Genomic DNA, 19,786 nt, shown 5'->3' with positions numbered 1-19,786 from the left:
TTTCCTTCTCCCTGTCCCTGTCCATGTCCCTCTCCCTGTCCCTCTACCCCTCCCTCTCCCCATCTCTCTCCCCTCACAAGTGTTTTGCTTCTCATCACTGCCTTCCCCAATCTGTCCTCCCTTCTATCAGCCCATCTTCTCTTTTCCCATTCATCTTATACTTTCCTATAGAGTAAGATAGATTTATATTATTCCCTCTATGTAGCCAATTATCATGAAAGTTAGGTTTAAGTGTCATCTGCCACCCTTCACCCATTTTCCCTCCAAAGTAAAAAAGCTCTTCCTTTCACTCTACCTCTCCCTTTCTCATTTTTTCGGTACATCCCTCTTTCTTATCTCTTAATTTTATCTTTTTGAAATCATTTCATCGGAGTCAACTTACACTCATACCCCCTGTCTATATATACTCCTTCAATTGACCTAATAATGATAAAGTTCTTAACAGTTTCAAGTTCTTAATAGATACAAGTATCATCTTCCTGTGTAGACAGTCTAACCTTACTGAATTCCTTGTGTTTTCTCTTTCCTATTTACCTGCACCAGTGAGAACATAGTTCTATTGGTATGTTGAAGAAGTATTAAGATAGATAGATAAAGAGAGAGAGAGATATTATCTGCATATTCTCTTAGAAGCTTCCCCTGAGCCATCATACCACCAAATTGGCCAACGTTCACCCTGAGGCTATTTCCTATTGATTTAAAATAGGCCTTTGAAATTGTGAGGATATAAAATCCATAGATTTCATAGTATACCCACTTCTCTGTGCCTTCCTCCTCCTGTCAGCCTCCCTAAGTCCTTAAAATATTTCTTAAATACAAAAAATATCTTCTAATCAGGATCAGTTCTGAATTCTGGCATGTCTCATACCCATGAAATATCTTCATAGCCCAGTTAGGTACTTAAGAATGACTAAATTACTGAATGGAATTAAACTCCTTAAATAGCTACCCAGTTATACCAATCAGCCATAATGTTATGTTTGTTTACATCGTTTATTTTTTTGGGGGGCAGCAGTGTTCCAGAATTTTCCATAGAAAAATTAAATGAGTAAATAACATTTTATTGTAGGTGAATTTTATCTTACACAAGGAAAAATATTAAACTTTAGATGTTCAGGTAACATGAAGTAGAGGGCAAAGGAAAAGGGGACACAGATCCAGCCAGTCTCCCAGAGAGACAAAAGTATAAGCAAAGCTCTGAAAGGACAGGATATACAGGGTCCAAGACTTGGTGTGATGATCTTCAGGCCAACTGCCCTAGGTGAAAGTGGCTTCTTGCTCTCATGCCAATACTATGAGAGTAATATAATCCACTTCAGGAGTGAGATCCCTAAACTGTCACATACCAGTGATTTGCATGTTAATATGGAAGAAAATAAAGGATTTTATGTGGATTGGTAAAGTCTTAAAGTTTTGATTGGCTTTCCACCTCTGGTATCACAGAGTCAGAAGCTTATTAGCTAGGGACCTGGGAGTTTCCAACAAGAAAGATTCTGGATGTAGGTATTTCAAAAAAGGGGCAAGGAAAGGTTACTTGATAAGAAGAGACAAACTATTCTCATGAGAGCTAGGATTAGAAACCAGAATACTCTTTTTAATATAGTAGTATTCCAGTTCAAAGTAGATTGTCTCTATTTACAAGAAGTATACAATTCCAGTAAGAAAATTCTTGATTCCAGAAAGGAATTGAATGGTCAATATAGTCCCTTCTTCACATCTCTGATCGGGGCAGAAGGCTGAGCTTGTAAATTGGTGGGACAGAGCCAAAACCAACAGTAACTGGGGTGGTATCAATCTCTTCTGGGCGGACAAGAGATTTCAAATTAAAATGCTGTAAAATGATGGTCATGAATAAAAATAATTCCATTCGAGCTAGACCTTCTCCAACACATACACGCTTTCCTGGAAAATAGCAAGAGTAATGTTAGTCAATGATATTGTTCTACTACTCCAAAACAGTTAATACAATACATTAAGAGCAATTTACTTCCATTTAACAAGACTTTATCATTCATGTAATGGGGCAATTGAGGTACATTTTCAAGGGAGCTAGGAATTTGAAGACATGTTACAAGTGGGAGACAATAGAAAGGAAAAAAAAATTACCAAAGACAAATGCAAAAACCTCAGGTCATGTAATATATGGGATAAATATCTCTGAATATCCTGAAATTTACTGATATGATGTATACAGTATATTACTGGATGTTTACAATGATTACCCTTAGTCATCAAAAGAATTTTTTCATATAATCCAGGATCCAGGGAAGTATGGAAAATATTTTAGAGAAGTTTTCATAAAACTGAATAAAATGAAACTTTTTTTTTAAGTTGAGGCACCTCAGTTAGCTATAGGTGTTTGTAGAATTCATTCAACAAAACATTTTAATGATTCACATCAGAGATTTTGCTCACATAGAGTGTGGTTGACCCTTTTATTTTATCTCACTTCAGAGGAAAAAAACACATGGGAATCACAGTGTAATGCTAAAGAAGAGATAAATGCTGCATATGTCTGGTAGTTTTGACACAGAGCTATTCTAAATTTCAGGTAATTCATTCATTCAACTCATTAGTTCCACAGATACTTATTTACATGAATCAGTGTCCTAAAATGTATTGAGTGCTGAATTTAGATTCAGAAGTGCTGGGCTAAATTCCTACATCAGTATGATTTGGCGATGACAGGACAGAAAAAAAATGAAATCTTAGTTTGTGGTATAGAGAATGTCTTAGTTTGTGGAAAAGAGAATATCCAGAATGATGAAGGTGGTAGTCCTACAGTCTGCAATTATAGTCAGACTATATTTGGAGAATTTTGTTCTCTCTTGGAAGTCATATCCCAGCAAGGATATTGATAAACTGGGAAGAGTTGAGAGGAGGCTGACCATGAAGATGAGGGGACAAAAGAACATGTCATTCGATGATCTGTTGAAGAAACTGGGGAGAAGAGTTAGAGAAGACTTGAAAATACAAACTTTCAAATATGGAAAGCTAGTTATCATTTCAAAAATTAGACAGATTCCAGTTTGTCCTTACAAGGTAGAAATAGTTGTAGAACACACATGTAACAGCTAGGTGGAGCAGTGGATAGAGTGCTGGGCCTGGAGTCAGGAACACCTGAGTTCAAATCTAGCCTCAGAAATTACTAGCTGTATGACCCTGGGCAAGTCACTTAACCCTGTTTGCCTTCTTCATCTGTACAATGAGCTAGCACTGGATATGCCAAACCACTCTAGTATCTTTGCCAGGAAAACCCCAAATGGTGTCACAAAGAGTCAGACATGACTGAAACAGGCAAACAAAAACAAACAGAATGCACATAACAGAAAAAAAATTTCAATTCCATAAGTGGCAAACCTTTCTAATGAACAGAGTTAGAAAGGTAGAATGAGATGCCTGGGTATATAGACTGTGAGTTTCCCATAACTGGAGGCCTTCAAGCAATTGGTCAGTATGGGACAGGGAGAGAGCACTGTATTTGAAGTCAGAGGAGCTGGGTTCAAAAATACCTGTTACTACCTTTGTAACCATGGGCAAGTAGAATCCCCTCTCTGCATCTCTGTTTTCTTATATGTAAAGTAAGGGAATTGGAGCTGAATGCCTCTGATTTCCCTTCTAGCTCTAAAGCTCTGGGCCCCTGATTTTATGAGCTCTGCCTGGGTAGAAGTGGGATGAGAGGAACTTTTGGGGTCCCTTTTATCTCTGAGATGCTGGGAATCTTGCTGAGTTCTGGGACGTTGACAAGTGCTACTGCAAACAAATTCAGAGATTCAAGAAATCAACTCTGGGTGCTCAATGAACTACTGGGAAAGGATGAAAAATGAACTTTACTTACCTGCAGAAAAAGCTTTGAAATAGTCACTGTACTTAAATTTTCCATTTTCATTCAGAAAGTGTCCTGGGTCAAACTGTTCGGGATTAGGGAATTCTTCACTGTCTAACATGACAGAGTCCAGTGTTGGGTAGACTGTTGTGCCCTAAAGTAAATAAACACCACACAAATAAGCCAACTTGTCAAATGAGCTGCTTGAATTTGAACACCCTTAGTGACACAGGGTTATTCTAAATCTCAGGAAATTCATTCATTCAACTCATTATTTCCAAAGATATTCATTTACAGGAGGTAGTGTTCTAGAGTGTATTGAGTGTTGGATATGGATTCTGTAGCCCTGATCTGGAATCCTAAATATTTCACATGAGACATATTATTATGGACAAATTCCTTGACCATACTTTATTCAGTTTTCTCCCCTCTAAAATGGGAATAATTGTAGCAATGACTGTAGCTATGCCAAGAGCTCAAAACAACATCCACCTCAAAGGATTACTCTAATTACAATGTTTTCTAACTTGGAAAATACTATAAAATTGTGATATGGTTCTTTGTTAAGAACCTCCAATAGCTTGATTGAAGTTTTAAGCACCTACATTATATACTGGGAAATTAGGGGGAAAACGGTGAACAAAGTATAGTCATAAATCTAGAGAGAATTTATAGTATTGTAGTGGTAATCAGATATGTGCTAAAATAACTGTAGTCAATACGATAGCTCACAAAGAGAGGAAGAAACTGCTTTGGGGAAGACAGAGGATGGGAGAGATGATTTTTTTCTAAACTCTCAGAAGAGCAATTATAAAACTGATGAAACAGATAAGTAACAGAAAGAGTGGGGACCAGGTATAGTTAGGCATGCTAGGTACCAAACAAAAAACTCCTAACTCCATGCCACTGGAGTCAGATCTTAAAACCTATTGTTTTCAACTTATTATAGAACATAGCAATCTGGAATATAAATCTCAGGAGGATGCACCTAATTTACAAGTGAGAAAACTGAGTGGAAGTCCAGTGAAGGAAGTGACTTGGACAAGGTCACATACGTAGTAAGCAGCAAAGTCAAGATTAGATTCTAGTCTACTGATTCTCAATCCATTGGTAAGAAATATCCACAAATAGGAGCTTGGCCAGCCCTCTGAAGCTGGAATATTACTTTTCTGACCTTTGATTCTCTGTCTGGAAATCTGGCCAATGAGAAAGATAGATTCCATTTAGCGCTTGAGTGCATGTGGAAATGGAGGAAATGTGAATTCTTCTGACCTTAGGAATAAGATATCCTCTGAATTGGACATCTTGATTCATTACGTGGGGCAGGTTGGAAGGGACAAGATTAATGACTCTCTGGATCTCGTGCACCACAGCTTCCATGTAAGGCATGTTTACTTTGTCCTTCATGGAAGGCATTCGTTCTGGTCCAATCACCCGATCAATTTCTTCATGAAGTTTTTCTGTCAAGATATATACAGAGATTAATACTCCTGGAGGGGCATGGGCTGCGGTTCTACCTTATGACAACTATTTGGGGAAGAGAGAAGACAGGAGAGTGACATAGAAGGGCATTTGGGACTTTGTCGTTACTGTTGTTCGGTTGTTTCAGTCATGTCTCTCTGCATGATCCCTTTTTGAGTTTTCTTGGAAAAAATACTAGAGTGGTTTGTCATTTCCTTCTCCAGTTCATTTTATAGATGATAAAACTGAGGCAAACATGGTTAAGTGACTTGCCCAGAATCACACTGTCGCAAGTGTCTGAGGCCAGATTTGAACTCACGAAGATGAGTCTTCCTGACTCCAGGCCCAGCACTTTTTCCACTGCATCAAATAGTTGCCCTATGTGGGAATTTAGTGGTGCATTTTGGTGAACTCCTTGGGAGTAAGGACTGATAGTTCCTGTGATCAATGCATGTTGCAGTAACAGAAAAACAGCATGGAGATCTAGTGGTTCTACTGCCATAGGGGGACAAGAATACCCAGGGGTGTTGTCTCACTTCATTGTGACTCCTGGAACTGAATTGTCATGAGGGAAAGGTATTTGAGAGTCCCAGGTCACACACATCTACACAGTTCAAAGAAGGGAATGGGGAGGGGTTGAAGTTCTATTTCATCAGGTGTTTAAGGTTAGATATGTGTGGTGGCGCCAAGAACTTAGTTAATGCCCAAGGAACTTAAATAAATTAACAAAACAGTAATTGTGTTCGTCAAAGTCAACTGCAAGTCATGTCATCATTTCCTTGATATCATGGACCATGATATCAAGGAAATGATGACATGACTTGCAGTTGACTTTGATTTGAGTGAGGGAGAGCTGTTCAAGGTCACCAGCCTCACTTTCTCCTCAAAAGCCATATGGATCCAGTGACCAGGTATTCATCAGGATGACTGGAGATGACCCAGGATGCAATGGGAGACCCTGGCCCCTTTAGGCTAAGGCCTTTTTATGTACTCACTTAGAGTGAGGTAACCCCCATTCAGTGAATAGGCCTCTTTAAGAAGTGAGTCAAGAGATGGCCCCTTTAATTAGAAATACAGGTTGCTAGCAGAATCATTGAGGTCCCCAGGATTTTTTGAAGTGAAAACTGTGATTCACCTATTGATATATCTAAGCAATCTGTACAGGTCATTCGATTAACCTTTCTCTGTCTTTTTGTCTCTATCTCTCTCCGTCTCTCTTGTGTATGTGTCTCTCTCTCACTTTATCTATAGGTAAGCATTGTACTTGGTCTCTCTGTCTCCATTTCTTGCTTCTCTTTGACTCTATCTCTTTCTATTTCTGGCTCTGGTTTTTCCATCCCTCACCTTCAACAGATTCACAGTGCACAGAAATATTGGTTCATTGACAATCTCCCCACCTCAGTTGTTAAGGTTTGTGGTCCAGACACTTCCGGAGATCATAGATTTAGAGCTGACAGAGGCCTTGAAGGTCTCTCATGTTCAAGACCCAATTGTGGCAGATGGTTAAATTGAGTTTCAAGGAAGGTAAATGACTTGTCTAACCTTATAAAGAGCAACAGAGTCCAAATTGAAACCTATGTCATGTGACTCCCAAACCACTGCCGTTTTGAAATGGCTTAGATTAACCCACACACAGTATTGTTAGAAAGAGGGACCTTGCTCAGAGTCGCTGGTTTGAATTGAACTCAGCTCTTGCCAGTTGGAATTCTTATGCCTTTCATCCACTCAGGTCTTTAATTCCCTAATTTCTTTGCTAGTATTTAACACTAACAAGAAGATGCATTAGACCCTTTTAGTTTCTATAGAAGCCCAATATTTACCTACCTTAGCACATTGAAAGACAACATGGTACAATGGGAAATATCACTGGAAATTCTCATCTGGTTCAAAAGTTACACTCTACAATACCACTACTAAGTGTATATCCTAAAGAGATCATAAAAAGGGAAAAGGACCCACATGTAGAAAATCATTTATAGCAGTTCTTTCTGTGGTGGCCAAGGATTGGAAATTGAGAGGATATTTATTGGTTGGGGAATAACTGAACAATTGTGGTATATGAATGTAATAGAATACTATTGTGCTACAAGAAATGATGAGCAGGAGGACTTCAGAAAAATGTGGAGAGATTTGCATGAACTGATATTGAGTGAAGAGAGCAGAACCAGGAGAATACTATACACAGTAACAGCAACATTGTGCAATGACCAACTTTGTCAGACTATCTTCTGAGCAATTTGATGATCCAAGGCAATTCCAAATGACTCATGATAGAAAATGCTATCCACACCCAGAGACAGAACTATGGAATCTGAATGCAGATTGAGGCATACTATTTTCTCTCTCTTTTGTTGTTTTTTTGTTTTTTTTCTTTCTCATGGTTTTCCCCTTTTGTTCTGATTCTTATTTCACATGACTAATGTGGAAATATGTTTGATATGCTCATACATGTATAGTCTATATCATATTGCATGCCATCTTGGGGAGAGCGGCATGGAGGGAGGGGGAAAATTTAAAACCCAAAATCTTGTAAAAACAAATATTGAAAACAGAAAGTAAATAAGTAATTGATGTTTTTAAAGTTATGCTCCAGTGATCTCAGTGAAAGTCCCTCTAGAATAAGGAGCTAGGTATTAGAAAAGTTCAGAAACTTCCTTAAAGTTAGACATCTTGTTAGAGACAGAACCAAAACTAGTACTCTGATGTCCTGAATAAAACTACCCCAGCACTGCTTTCTCCCAGACCCCATTGTTCAATTGTTCCTAGCTCCTCTTACCTTCCACTTCTGGGTGTTTTAGAAGGAGTAAGAGTCCATATCTCAGAGTGGTACTGGTTGTCTCTGTTCCAGCAAAAAGTAAATCTGCCACAGTGACTGTTACATTTTCTATGTCAAATCCCTTCTTTTGATTCTTTTTGTCCTGAGAAGTATTTGGCATAGACATGTGAGCAATGAATTAATAAACAGAGAAATGCCTTCCCACAGGCTCACTGATACCTGTCCCATTGTCTCCAGCAATCTGAGCGGGGCCCTAAGAAAATGAATAGGCAGCTGGATTCAAGTCCTACCTACAACTCTTGTTGCCTATATGAATATACAGTTCTCAGCCTTATTTCCTTGTCTGTAAAATGAGACTCTAAGATCCCTTCCCACTCTAGATGCATTTACATAGCAAGTATTTACATAGCACTTTTAGGTATGCAAAGTATTGTACATGTTTTCTCATTAGGTCCTTACAATAGGAATGTTAAGAAGCTACTATTATTATCCCCATTTTACAGATGACAAAACTGAGACTGAGAAAGGTTTGGCAACTAGCCCAGGATGGCACAGCTAGTAAGTATCTGAGAATGGATTTGGACTCAGATATTCCTGACTCCAAGGCCAGCTCTCTTATCCACCATAACATCCAGTTGTCTATGATATGAGAAATCTTCTAAACTTAACTATGAGCAAAGAACTTCTGGCTACTCCTGGAAGCCGGGTTCTCTGCTACAATAATCTAGACCCAGTGTTTCCACAATACAACTTGCATGAGAAGTGGTTAATCATTGAATCTTGGGTGAATTTGAGCTTACTGGACAGTGGGGTGGCAGCTACAGATCTTTTCTCCCATTCCCTTTATTATACTTTCCTGACCTTGACTACAGGACATTTACTGCTTTGGACTTTGGTTGTCCTTTAAGCCACACAGCAATCAATCTGTCACAACTCTCAAGAATAAAGGAGAAATTGCCCAAGATTATTTGCTGGTAGTCACAAGAACTTTAAATATGGGACTGTTTCCAGACTTCAAAGGGACATAAGAGACAAGTCTAGATGAGCACATTTCCCCTTTGCTGTGGCTTTGGCACAGAAGTCTAAGAAGCTTGAGTTAGAACTAAAATAAAGGCTTTCTGACGCTACTTTTGGTCATTTGTCCCTCATACAAAAAGGGCCTTTCAGGTCTATGATTCTAAGATATATCATCTCTAGAAAGACAGATTTATTTAAATTAATAAAAGATTATTTCATTCTGTAAGGTACATCAAATTACCTAATCATTTTATTTCTTTAAATCTTCCTCATAGTAGTATATCACTGTTATTTCCCATCTCTTTTAAGAATGTTATCTTTTATATTACTCTTTATTATAATGTTATGTTTTAATGTAAACATTTACTTGAGCTCATTTCTGTCTTCCCAGTCTTTCATTCCTGGAAGAAGTTGAACTGTAAGGATTACTGTATAGACTAATCATTAAGGAGTTTTAGTAGCAACAGTTTTAAAGATTTATTTTAAATTTGCTGTAGACTAGCCAGCAATTAGAAAATACTGCTCAAAAACCTGACCCAGAGAAAAATGACTAATACAAAAAGGAGATTCTGAGCATCGCTCACTTCAATGACCTCTGATGAAACAGACAAATAAGAAATTTAGCTTGAGTTGAAAAGGTTATCAGTTCTCACTAGGTTATTCAGGTTGCAGAAACTCAAAGGTCCTATCTACATAAACAAAGAGAAGCAATATTTGCTGAATGTCAACAGTGTAGAAACCCATTATGGAGAGATTAGTTGTATAATGGATTTTAAAAGCCTACATTTTGTTTAGATTTTGCTGCATAAGTTTTCAGCCTGCTTTATTGGAGTTCCCTAGACTTGATTATGCTGCAGATACGACAGAATCAAATGACAAAACGATTTTTTTATGTCATACCTTCTCCATTTGGATGAGTAAACAGTCAGTGAAATCTTGAGGGTTGTTGGGATCCAATAACTCTTGATGCTCTTTGACTCTTTCAAACACATACTGTTTTGCCTCAGATACATTTTTTGAAACTGTCCGGTGGCTTCCGGGTAGGTAACGTAAGTAAGATCCTATATTATTGTAGATCTAAAAAGAGAAACTAATGATAGTAATAGCTAACACATATAATGTTAATAATTTTATGCTAAGGATTTTACAATTGTTATCTCTTTTGATCCTGACAATAACCTTGGCAGGTATGTGCTATTATCATCCCCATTTTACAGATGAGAAAGTGGAGGCAAATAGAGGTTTAAGTGATTTGCACAGCATCATACAGTAAAGGTTTGAGGTTGGATTTGAATTCAGATCTTCCTGACTTTGGGCCCTACTGCATTATTCACTGCACCACCCATCTGTGCCACCACATTCTGGTTTGCCAGGTGCAAAACAAGATTGTTCACTGTATAGTTTGATTTAATATCTCTCTCTGTCTCTGTATCTCTGCCTCTGTGTTTCTGTCTCTATCTCTATCTCTGTCTTTTTGTTTCTCTAGGTCTCTGTATGTCTCTATCTCTCCCTCTGTCTCTCTCTGTCTCTGTCTCTGTCCTCTGTCTGTTTCTTCTCTCTCTCTCTCTCTCTCTCTCTCTCTCTCTCTCTCTCTCACACACATACACACACACACACAGACACACACACACACACACAGAGGAGCGCGTGCTGGAAATGCTTTTGTTATTAGAAATTCCCACACAGGGAGGTCCTCCTTGAAGATAAAATAATAGATTTTTCATATAATCAAATAAAATTAAAGAATCTCAGATTTAGGAAAGACTTTAGGGTTCTTCTAGTACAAAGAATTTCTGAAGCAGGATTCTCCACAACAGCATTGAGGACAAGTGATATTCATCCCCCACCTGAAGAACCATCAAGATGAGTCATTCATTAAATATCAAGGCAATCCATTCCACTTTTGGATAGCTTGTTTTTGAGGCAGTTTTTTTTTCCTTATAGAGATCTGACACCTGCTTTTCTATATTTTCTACCTACTGAGCTTATTTATTTTTTCGTATTTATTGACTCTCTGTGTTTATCTCAATGTCCCCAGAGCAACTGAAACACTAATTCAGCACTGAAAATTCTTTTTCCCATAAGAGAAAAAAAATGACCTCACCTGCATCCAGGGTGTGCTTAACAGGTAGAAGTTTTCATTGTATATATGTAACAACTTCTGACATGTCTTGTCTGAATAGTCAAGGCGCTTGTGGAAAAGGATATCATGAATCACATTTATAGGACCACCACCAAGGACGAAGGTTGGATCAAAGGGCTGGGCTGAAAAGAAAGATAAAGTACCAAAAGAATGGGAGATTTAATAGGCAATATTCTCATTAGATGCGAGTGTGTGTGTCGCACATGTGTGTGTGCCAAACTCCCCTCTCCATCCATTGTTTCAGTCTCTTACTCATTATAAATCCCTCCCACCAGGGACGAATTCTCATTGTCTCTACATGGTTCAGTTGATCTATCTTGTGACATCCAAGGTATGTCATTTATCTATTTAATCTTTCATTTGCTTTAATGTTTTCATACTGTATATCTTTTTATTACACTCAAGGGAGAATAAGCAGTGTTGAAAACCTACTCTTCTCCTACCACCCCCTTCCCAATCTGGTAAGGATAGGAAAAGAAGAGAAACTAATTTATGCACTTTTCTTGGTGGTATGATGTTTATTAAAAATGAGCTAGAATCCTTGAAAGCAGCAATCCGAACCAGTATCATCAGTCTCCTGATAAAAATGGAAGCACCAAAAAATAACAACAGTAATAATGGTATTCAAAATCATACATTTAGAGCAATAAATGACCTAAAAAAGGCGACTAGTCCAACCTCATCATTTTACAGATGAAGTAATTGAGACTCAGAAGGTAAAATTACTTGACTAAGGATACATGCGTAGCAGGCTTCCAAAACAAGATATGAGGCCAAATCCTCTGAATCCTGAGTTGGTGTTCTTTTCATTATTCCATGCTGCCTACTAATTATTAATTTCTATTTTATGGTGTTTTCTGGTGAACAAAGCTCTTTCACATGCTTTCTTTCATTTGATCTGTACCACCACCTTGTGATATAGATTAAGTGGGCATTGGAACTATTCCACAGAGGAGGAAGCTGACAGAGAGATTAAGTGGCTTGTCCCAGGCCACCTGGAATAGGCATACAGGTCTAAATATATTCCAGAAGTAAATTATCCTATGTGTAGCATGGGATATTAATGCAGAAACCAAAGATGATTTTCTCTTCCTTCAAAAGTTCGCTTAGTCCAGAATGAACCTCTCTCTAGCCTAGAAAAGTTATTATCCAGTTTTCTACATTTGGAAAGGGACTAAAAACAACAATTACATTTCTTCCCCCTTAAAACAGAAGAGTTGCAGTAGCAGCCATTATCTGAGTGTCTGCGATTAATTTAAATTATTTATTTATTTTGAAAAGTCCCGAGATCTAGAAGCATAAAACCTATAATTCAAAAGGGACTTTGGAGCTCTGCACCTCCTTCCTATGAGACCTGGGACAAATCACATCATCTCTCAGAGCCTCAGTTTCTTCACCTGTAAAATAAAAGGGTTAAGCTCTATGACCTCTCTGTTTCCTCTCAATTCTATCGATATGATCCCTTGATCATCTACTTCACCCCATTCCTCACACAGAAATAATTTTGAGAGTTTCCATGACATAAAGTTTTCCCACTTCTACTTAAAAAAAAACTTCCGGAGATGAAAAATGCTACTTTTGGCCAACTCTAGTGGTCAGGAATACTTTTTAAAAAAAAAGTTGTTGAGCTAAAATCTCTCTCACCAACTCTCTGCCTCTCTGTCTCTGTGTCCATCTGTCTATCTCTCTCTTTATCTCTCTTATTTGGATTCTATTATAATTCATGATTTGATTCCCCTCCCTCCCCCGCCCCAAATCACATAGCACCTTTTACTTCTTCTAATCCCTTACCACATTCTAATTTATATTATCATTTCTTGTGCTCCTGTCTCATCTCCCTCACAGGAATAAGCTCATTGAGGGCAAGGACCACTATTTCTTATTAGTTTCTCCCAGGGCCTTAGTATATAGTGGACATTTAATAAATGTTTGCCCAAACACGCACAATTTGTCTTTCTGAGTGCCTCAAGCAGGAAGTGAGATTCTCTCTGAATTCTTTCTTCGTTGCTCTTCTTCCCCATTCCGTAATCCCTGAGGACTGTGAGGGAGATTCGACGTGTGTCTCTCCATGTCTCTGAGTTGTTGAAAATAATTCCTAGGGAAGAAATGTCAGCATATGTGTCTTATATAGGCATATTAAATATCACTTCATAGAATCAATTTAAGGAAAATAGGATATTTAAAAAGGCAAAGGTTTATGAGAAGGATACAGTCCCATTTTCCAGGGGTTTACATTCTCTTTAGTGATAAAACATATACATAGATAGGTAAATTTGAAACTGACATCAAATATGTAAAGCAAATAGATATCTTAGTAGGGAGGGAGCACTAATACCTGGGGGAGGGGGGGATCATAAAAGGCCTAGTATAGCATTTGACAACCAAGCTGAGCCTTGAAGGGGGTAGAGGTGAGAAGTAAGAACATTCCATACACGGAGCCTGACTTGTGCAAAGTAAGGGAACTGAGGGTATTCAAACATCAAGTGGTAGTGGTAATGGAGTGAAGCACACTGACTCCATCTTATAATTCAATTCTCAAGATAACTCAGTTTCCTTTCTATTCAATTACTGGTCTAGTACAATTTCTGTTTTATAAGGAAACTTTATTCAATCTTGGGAATTGGGAGGAAACATTATTGCATTGTTTGAACCTAGCCCTTCATGGCTGGGAAGCTGGACCACCTCCACCTATTGCTTAAAGGCCCTTGACTAAGGATCTAGCATATGTTGACCAGTAACCCAGTAAGATCTGAGGATGGATGTAAGGAGTTTTCTAACAATGATACATCTCAAGCAACCCATATGTCTTATATGAAAAATGGCTCCACTATGATTAATCACTTATATTTTCTCTGTTCCTTTGATTGTTCACAGATACTTGCGGGGAGTGGAAACACCTCTTTTTGTTCTGATTTCAGGGAATTGTACCTGTTCACTCTCCCCTTCCCAACTTGGAAAGGCCCTAATCATTCTTCCAATTAGAAATCATATTACCTAATGTTGTACTCTGGATAATTGTTTTCTTTTAATTAATCATTCTTATTTGATTGTTTTTAATGTAAAAAATCTGTGTCCCCCCGTATTCAGGGTCTAATGCCAAAACTGAGGATTTGTTCAGCAATTGGCGTGTACTGTTTAATAATTTGATATACTCAGAAGCATGAACCTTTGTTTCCTCAGTCATTTCATCTTTCAGCACAAAAAGCATATAGGTAGGAAATGGGACGTTGTGTGTGGGAAATAGCAGGTAGGTCAATGCAGGTAGAATATAGGATTTGTGGGGGCAGTGGTATAAAATCAGACCACAATGATAAGTTGGTACTATATCATGATCCATTTATGTGCCAAGCCTCAGAGTTATCTTATTGTAGAAGCAAGAAGGACCTGCTCTCAATCACTAAGTGATATAAAAAATGGATAGTGAAAAGAACAGCCAGTTTGGAATCAGGGAACCAATGATGTTCATATCCTGACCCTTGTGACTCAGGAATATTACTTCATCTTTGGGCTTCAGCTTTCTCATCTATAAAATGAAAGGATTAGATGAAATGTTCTCTGAGGTCCCTCCTTCCAATCTCTAAATCTGTATTCATATGAAAATTGGATTTGGAGTTAGTGCCAGTGGACTTATGTTCAAATCCTACCTCTCCCATTTGCTATCTGCATCATCTTGGAAAAGTGCCTTAATCTCATGGCCTTATTTTTTTTCACCGTAAAATGTGAATCTCTAAGGTATTTCCAATTTCAACATTAAATGATCTAAGAATGTCTATCAATTGCTATCACCTTCTGCTTAACACATATTTAGAAAGCCTAAGTTTAAAAGGCTTAGAGACCTACCAGAATCCTTATGGGCATCAAAGACTGGTATATCTGCTCTCCCTGAAAACTCATTTTTAAGATCGAGCAGAGCTTCCTTCACAACTTTGTATCCATGTAACACCACAATACGCCTTGGACCAACATATATTGTGAACACAGAGCCATATTCTTTAGCCAGCTGTAAAAGATCACACACAGAGAAGCACATACAAACGAAACCCAAGGTCATTCAACATTTGATAACAAAGGTGTTTTGTTGTTGTTTTACTTTAGGGATTATCTTCTATTGACAGTCATTTTAAAACCAAGATGGTTGACAAACCTCATAACGGGCATCTAGGATTATCAATGGTGCTAATTTTAATTATAGTGTAATGCTTGGTCTAAGGTTTGTCTGTATATTTCCAATAGTTTGATGCAGAATTAAAACTTCAGATGAATTTTGGGTAGCAGTGTATGTAGAGGAGTAGGCAGATATGTTGAAGCTGGTTGGGGGTGGGGTTAAATCACCTTTCTTCAAAGAACTGAAAGTCTTATAGGAGTTAGTTCTGCCCATGACTAGAATTGTAAGGTGTCAATGAAAGGACTGGCAAATTGGAGAAAGGTTCATGGTAGAAAGGGCAGGGGAGAGGTAGCGTTCATACATAAATGATTATGATGTAGAAACAAAAATCATAAGTAACACTTTATAAAAGAGTCAATTAAAAAAAGATTCAGTAAAGATACAAAATTTAGATAAGGTCAGAATATACAAAGGATGCTAATGAGTCAGTATGTCACCCCTGCATGGAATACAAAATTGTTTTGAAACAGGATCTAAACGTAAGTGATGGAGGAGGGGCCAGAGATCATTTTGGGTGTGGATGGCCTTTGACAAAGCTGGCCACTGCCAAGCTTTGCTTTCTCATAGGTCAGGCCCTGCATCAATGACCCAATCTACTTTCTTAAGTTGGGAAGAATTAAGTCATTTCATTCCCTCTGTTCTCTCATTAGAGTCTTGCTGCTCTGACTGTGTGTGTCTCATTTTTAAAGTCATGCAATGTACACAGAAAGGGAACTCTCAGTGCCAGGTGGGAAAAGGAGCACTAGATTTGAAATCAGAGAGATCTAAACTCAATCTGTTTTGTTTATTGCTATCTAAAATATCAGGAGGGAAGGAGAGGGGAGGGAAGAGGAGGGAAAGGGAAGGAAGGGAGGAAGGGGGGGAAGGGGGATGATAGGAGGAGGGAGCAGGGAACAGGAGGGGGGAAGGAGGGTGGAGGGAGGTAGGAGTTGGGGGAGTGGAGGAGAGGGGGGAGGGGAGAAAGAAGGGGGTAGGGGTAGGGGAGGTGATGGGAGGGAAAGGCAACGGAGGGAAGGGGGGAAGGGAAGGGGAAGAGACAGGAGGGGAGGGGAAGGGAGTGGTGGGGGGAGGGGAGGCACAACAATCCAGATTAGATAAATTAGCTCTTTCACATTTCTTCACCTGTCCACTACTGTTTAAGAAACTGTAATTTCTCCCCCCAACCAAAAAAAAGACAATTGCACTAAAAATACAAGTCCTATTTCTTAACAAAATATAGACTACTCAAGTGGAGAGCAAAATGGCTAATCAGGACACAGTCTTCTACTCTCTAAAATCAGGGCGTAGACAAAATAATATCCAGTTCTCTTTCTGTTCAACCATTTTAATGAGTCCAACATGAAATTAATTTCATCATCCCAATAGACGGTGAATAGAGTAAAAGCATCATTCAAATTAATCATTTTTTTTGTAAATTGACTTAAATCAGCTGTGGTGTTTGGTTAAGATCAGGGCTGTTCTTATAGATGGAACAAGTGTTACTGAAATCACTCTCCTATCCTCCAAATTTTCCCCCACTGGCCGGCCATGATGACTTTTATTAATTTCTTCCTTTAGGTGTAGGACCTTGCAATTTTTCCTATTCTTGGGATGCAAAGGAAAACTTTAGGATTCATAATTGTGATATTCCCAGTTAAACTCAAAAATATCTATGGAGAAAACAGCCCCAACCTCCACCTAGCATTATTTACATCCCTTTCCCACACCATCTGGCCACTTTTAGAGAAAAGCAAATCATTGCTTAGAAAGATACTCCTTTAAGCATTTTCCCCTCCAGTAGTAAAGAACCTTTTAACAGCTATCATTATAAAGGAAATGGAAAATATACAAGGAAGTTTAATTAAACCCTTTCCTTAAGCTTTTTTTTTATGCTTTAGAGAATGCGCACCTGTGCAAGCAAGGACAGCAGCAGGTTTGCATATTTATTGGTCGACTATTATGTCGCCCAGGCAGAAGGTTTTATTTTGCCATTTTTCTCTGCTAATCTGACACTTGTATGTTTTTCCTGAGCAAGGTTCTCTGAATCTTTTTTAATCCCACTTCACCATCTGGGTCAGTAGCTTGTGTGGTAGATAGAGTGCCAGGTCAGGGGGCAGGAAGAGTCATATCTCTGAATTCAAATCTGGCCTCAGACACTTACTAGTGAGGTGACCTTGGGCAAGTCACTTAACTCTGCCTCAGTTCTTTATCTGTAAAATGAATTGGAGAAGGAAATGACAAAAATCTGCTCCAGTGTCTTTGCCAAGAAAACCCCAAATGGGGTCAGTAAGAGTCAGACTTGACTTAACAATGACACTCACCATCTCACCCTACCACCAGCTCCAAGATTTCATTATACTCCTTTCTAGGGTGGGCTAGGGAAAAAAAGGGAAAAGAGGGGAAGGAACAAGAGAAGAAGAAAGAAATATAGAGAAAGGGAGAGGGAGAAAGAGGAAGAGAGAACATTTATTTAAAAGTGCTTTATATCTAGTATCCTCTTAAATTCTCTCAATAACCAAGAAATATTGGTAGGATGAAGATCATGATCCCTACTTACATAAGAGAGAAAATGGAGGCTCAAACAGTAACTTGCGCAAGAGACGAGACCAAACCTCAAACACAGGTTTTAAGACTTCATAGGCAATACTTCTTCTGCCATGATATGTACTCTTTATGTCTTGGAAGGATGTGGCATTTTCCCAAGCTAGATCTGTCACTAATGTAATGCCATCTAGAGGTACATTTAAAAAAATATTTCCTACTTAAGTACACAGTGTTGGACCTGGTATCAGGAAACCTGGTTTCAAATTCCGCCTTAGACACATACTGGCTATATCTACATGGACATTCTATTCAATGTCTCTGTCCTTCAGGTTCTTCATCTGTAAAGTGAAAGCAATAATGCCTGTATTTCCTGCCTCAAAGGCTAGTTTGAAGAAAGTAGTACATAAATTTGAGCTGTTATTAATGGTGATCAAAGTTTGTTTCCTCTTTAGATACCTGGCTATCTGTATACAAAATGCCAAGCAACAATCAATTCAAAAGAGAGAGCCAATTGAAAATAGTTCATGCTCAAACCAAAGTGTTGTTGCAGAATGATTCTGACCCTGATTTTTGGTTCAGTCATAGTCTGTATAGTAGGAGGTAATATCTTTAAAAACCCAGAAGAATCTCTTGTTTTCACCTGAAGATATCTGGCCAGTTCGACCGAAAGTTCCGCTCTTAGATTTTTGGCAATGACCTTGCCACTAAACAAGACAAGAAAACTCCATGAATAATATCAGTCGAACTATCTATTTAATACTAGTAAGATGAACCTTTGCCTTTCCCTCCATCACTTAAATTGGCTAAATGCTTTTGACTTTGATCCACTGGTTTTAGTATCAAATAGATATAGCAAAATCAATATCTAATGTGCATGTGTTTGACAAGCATTTATGGAATCTAAGAGTTACCAGGGCCTTGAGAAGTCATCCAGGCCAACTCATACTTGAATATAAATCCATTTCATGATATAATTAACAAGCTCTCTTACACTTAAACAACTCCAGTGCTGAGGAAATATATTACCTCCTGAAGAAGACAACTGCTCATTTTAACAGCTTTGCTATGCTTGGCTGCTAATTAATAAAAGAGGCATATGTTTTAGCCTAGATTCAACAATTTTTAAAAAAGAAAACAGAGCTTCCCATACCTTGTCAAAAGATTTGGGGATATTTTTAACATCCAAGTTGAAGATATTTCCAATGATTGGAAGAGGAAATGGGCCGGGAGGAAGTTTCCAACTGTTGTAAATCTGCTTCCATACTGAGACAAAGAGTAGGAAAACAAGCCAAACTAGCAAGGCAAGGCTGGCACCAAAAACAGCCATTGGAGCTTTGGTGTTCTCACTGCTGTCAAGATGCAGGATAGCAACAGGGAACCTTTTTAATGAAGCATCCTGTGAACAGAGTATGATTGGTTGAACAATAACTAATCTGCTTAATGTTCTTAGTTCTCAGTTTGTCTTGGCTAACATTTCAAAGTTTGACTTCTTGTGTTTGGGATCTTCTAATCTAATTATCAAGGAAAATATTGAGACTAAACATCAGCATTCTGGCTTGATTTCATGTGGCATCAATGTCAACAAAAGGAATATAAACAAGCTTTCCCAATACATATGTCAGAAATCTGAGTGAATCCAGGGGATTAAATAGAAAGAGAATTCATTCTTCCAATAGTATTTGAGCCAAGGAGTAAAAATTGGGTAATGTGTCCTTGTTTTGGAACATGACAAGGAGGCAGAATGTCAATGACAACAGAACTCACAGTCTAGAACACACCAAAGTATGTGATGCTTTAGCAATTGTCATTGCTTTGTACTGGAATTGCATGGTGACATGGAAAGCCATCAGCTACCAGCTGAAAAATACTCTATTC

The 19,786-nt window shown here is 38.3% G+C and overlaps 1 protein-coding gene across 2 annotated transcripts; it reads right to left on the bottom strand.

The window, feature by feature from the left end:
* Positions 1 to 974: 974 nt before the first annotated feature.
* LOC118829200 (cytochrome P450 2E1) lies at positions 975 to 19,289 on the bottom strand. 2 transcript variants are annotated; one of them, XM_036736172.1, is made up of 10 exons: positions 19,062 to 19,138; positions 17,689 to 17,742; positions 15,064 to 15,223; positions 13,169 to 13,318; positions 11,185 to 11,345; positions 9,981 to 10,157; positions 8,064 to 8,205; positions 5,099 to 5,286; positions 3,839 to 3,980; positions 975 to 1,902 (listed from the first exon to the last, which is right to left on the bottom strand). In XM_036736172.1, exons 2-10 carry the CDS (start codon positions 17,689 to 17,691, stop codon positions 1,712 to 1,714), a joined length of 1,314 nt encoding a protein of 437 aa, XP_036592067.1. In that variant the 5' UTR covers positions 17,692 to 17,742; positions 19,062 to 19,138; the 3' UTR covers positions 975 to 1,711. The 2 variants fall into 2 exon arrangements, with proteins under 2 accessions (XP_036592067.1, XP_036592066.1); XM_036736171.1 differs by lacking the exon at positions 17,689 to 17,742 and having other exon boundaries at positions 19,062 to 19,289.
* Positions 19,290 to 19,786: the final 497 nt, after the last annotated feature.

Source organism: Trichosurus vulpecula, chromosome 8 (genome assembly GCF_011100635.1).
Source record: "Trichosurus vulpecula isolate mTriVul1 chromosome 8, mTriVul1.pri, whole genome shotgun sequence".
Taxonomy (NCBI): Eukaryota; Metazoa; Chordata; class Mammalia; order Diprotodontia; family Phalangeridae; genus Trichosurus; species Trichosurus vulpecula.
Note: the sequence above shows the minus strand (reverse complement) of the source record. Positions and strands in the feature narration are given on the sequence as shown.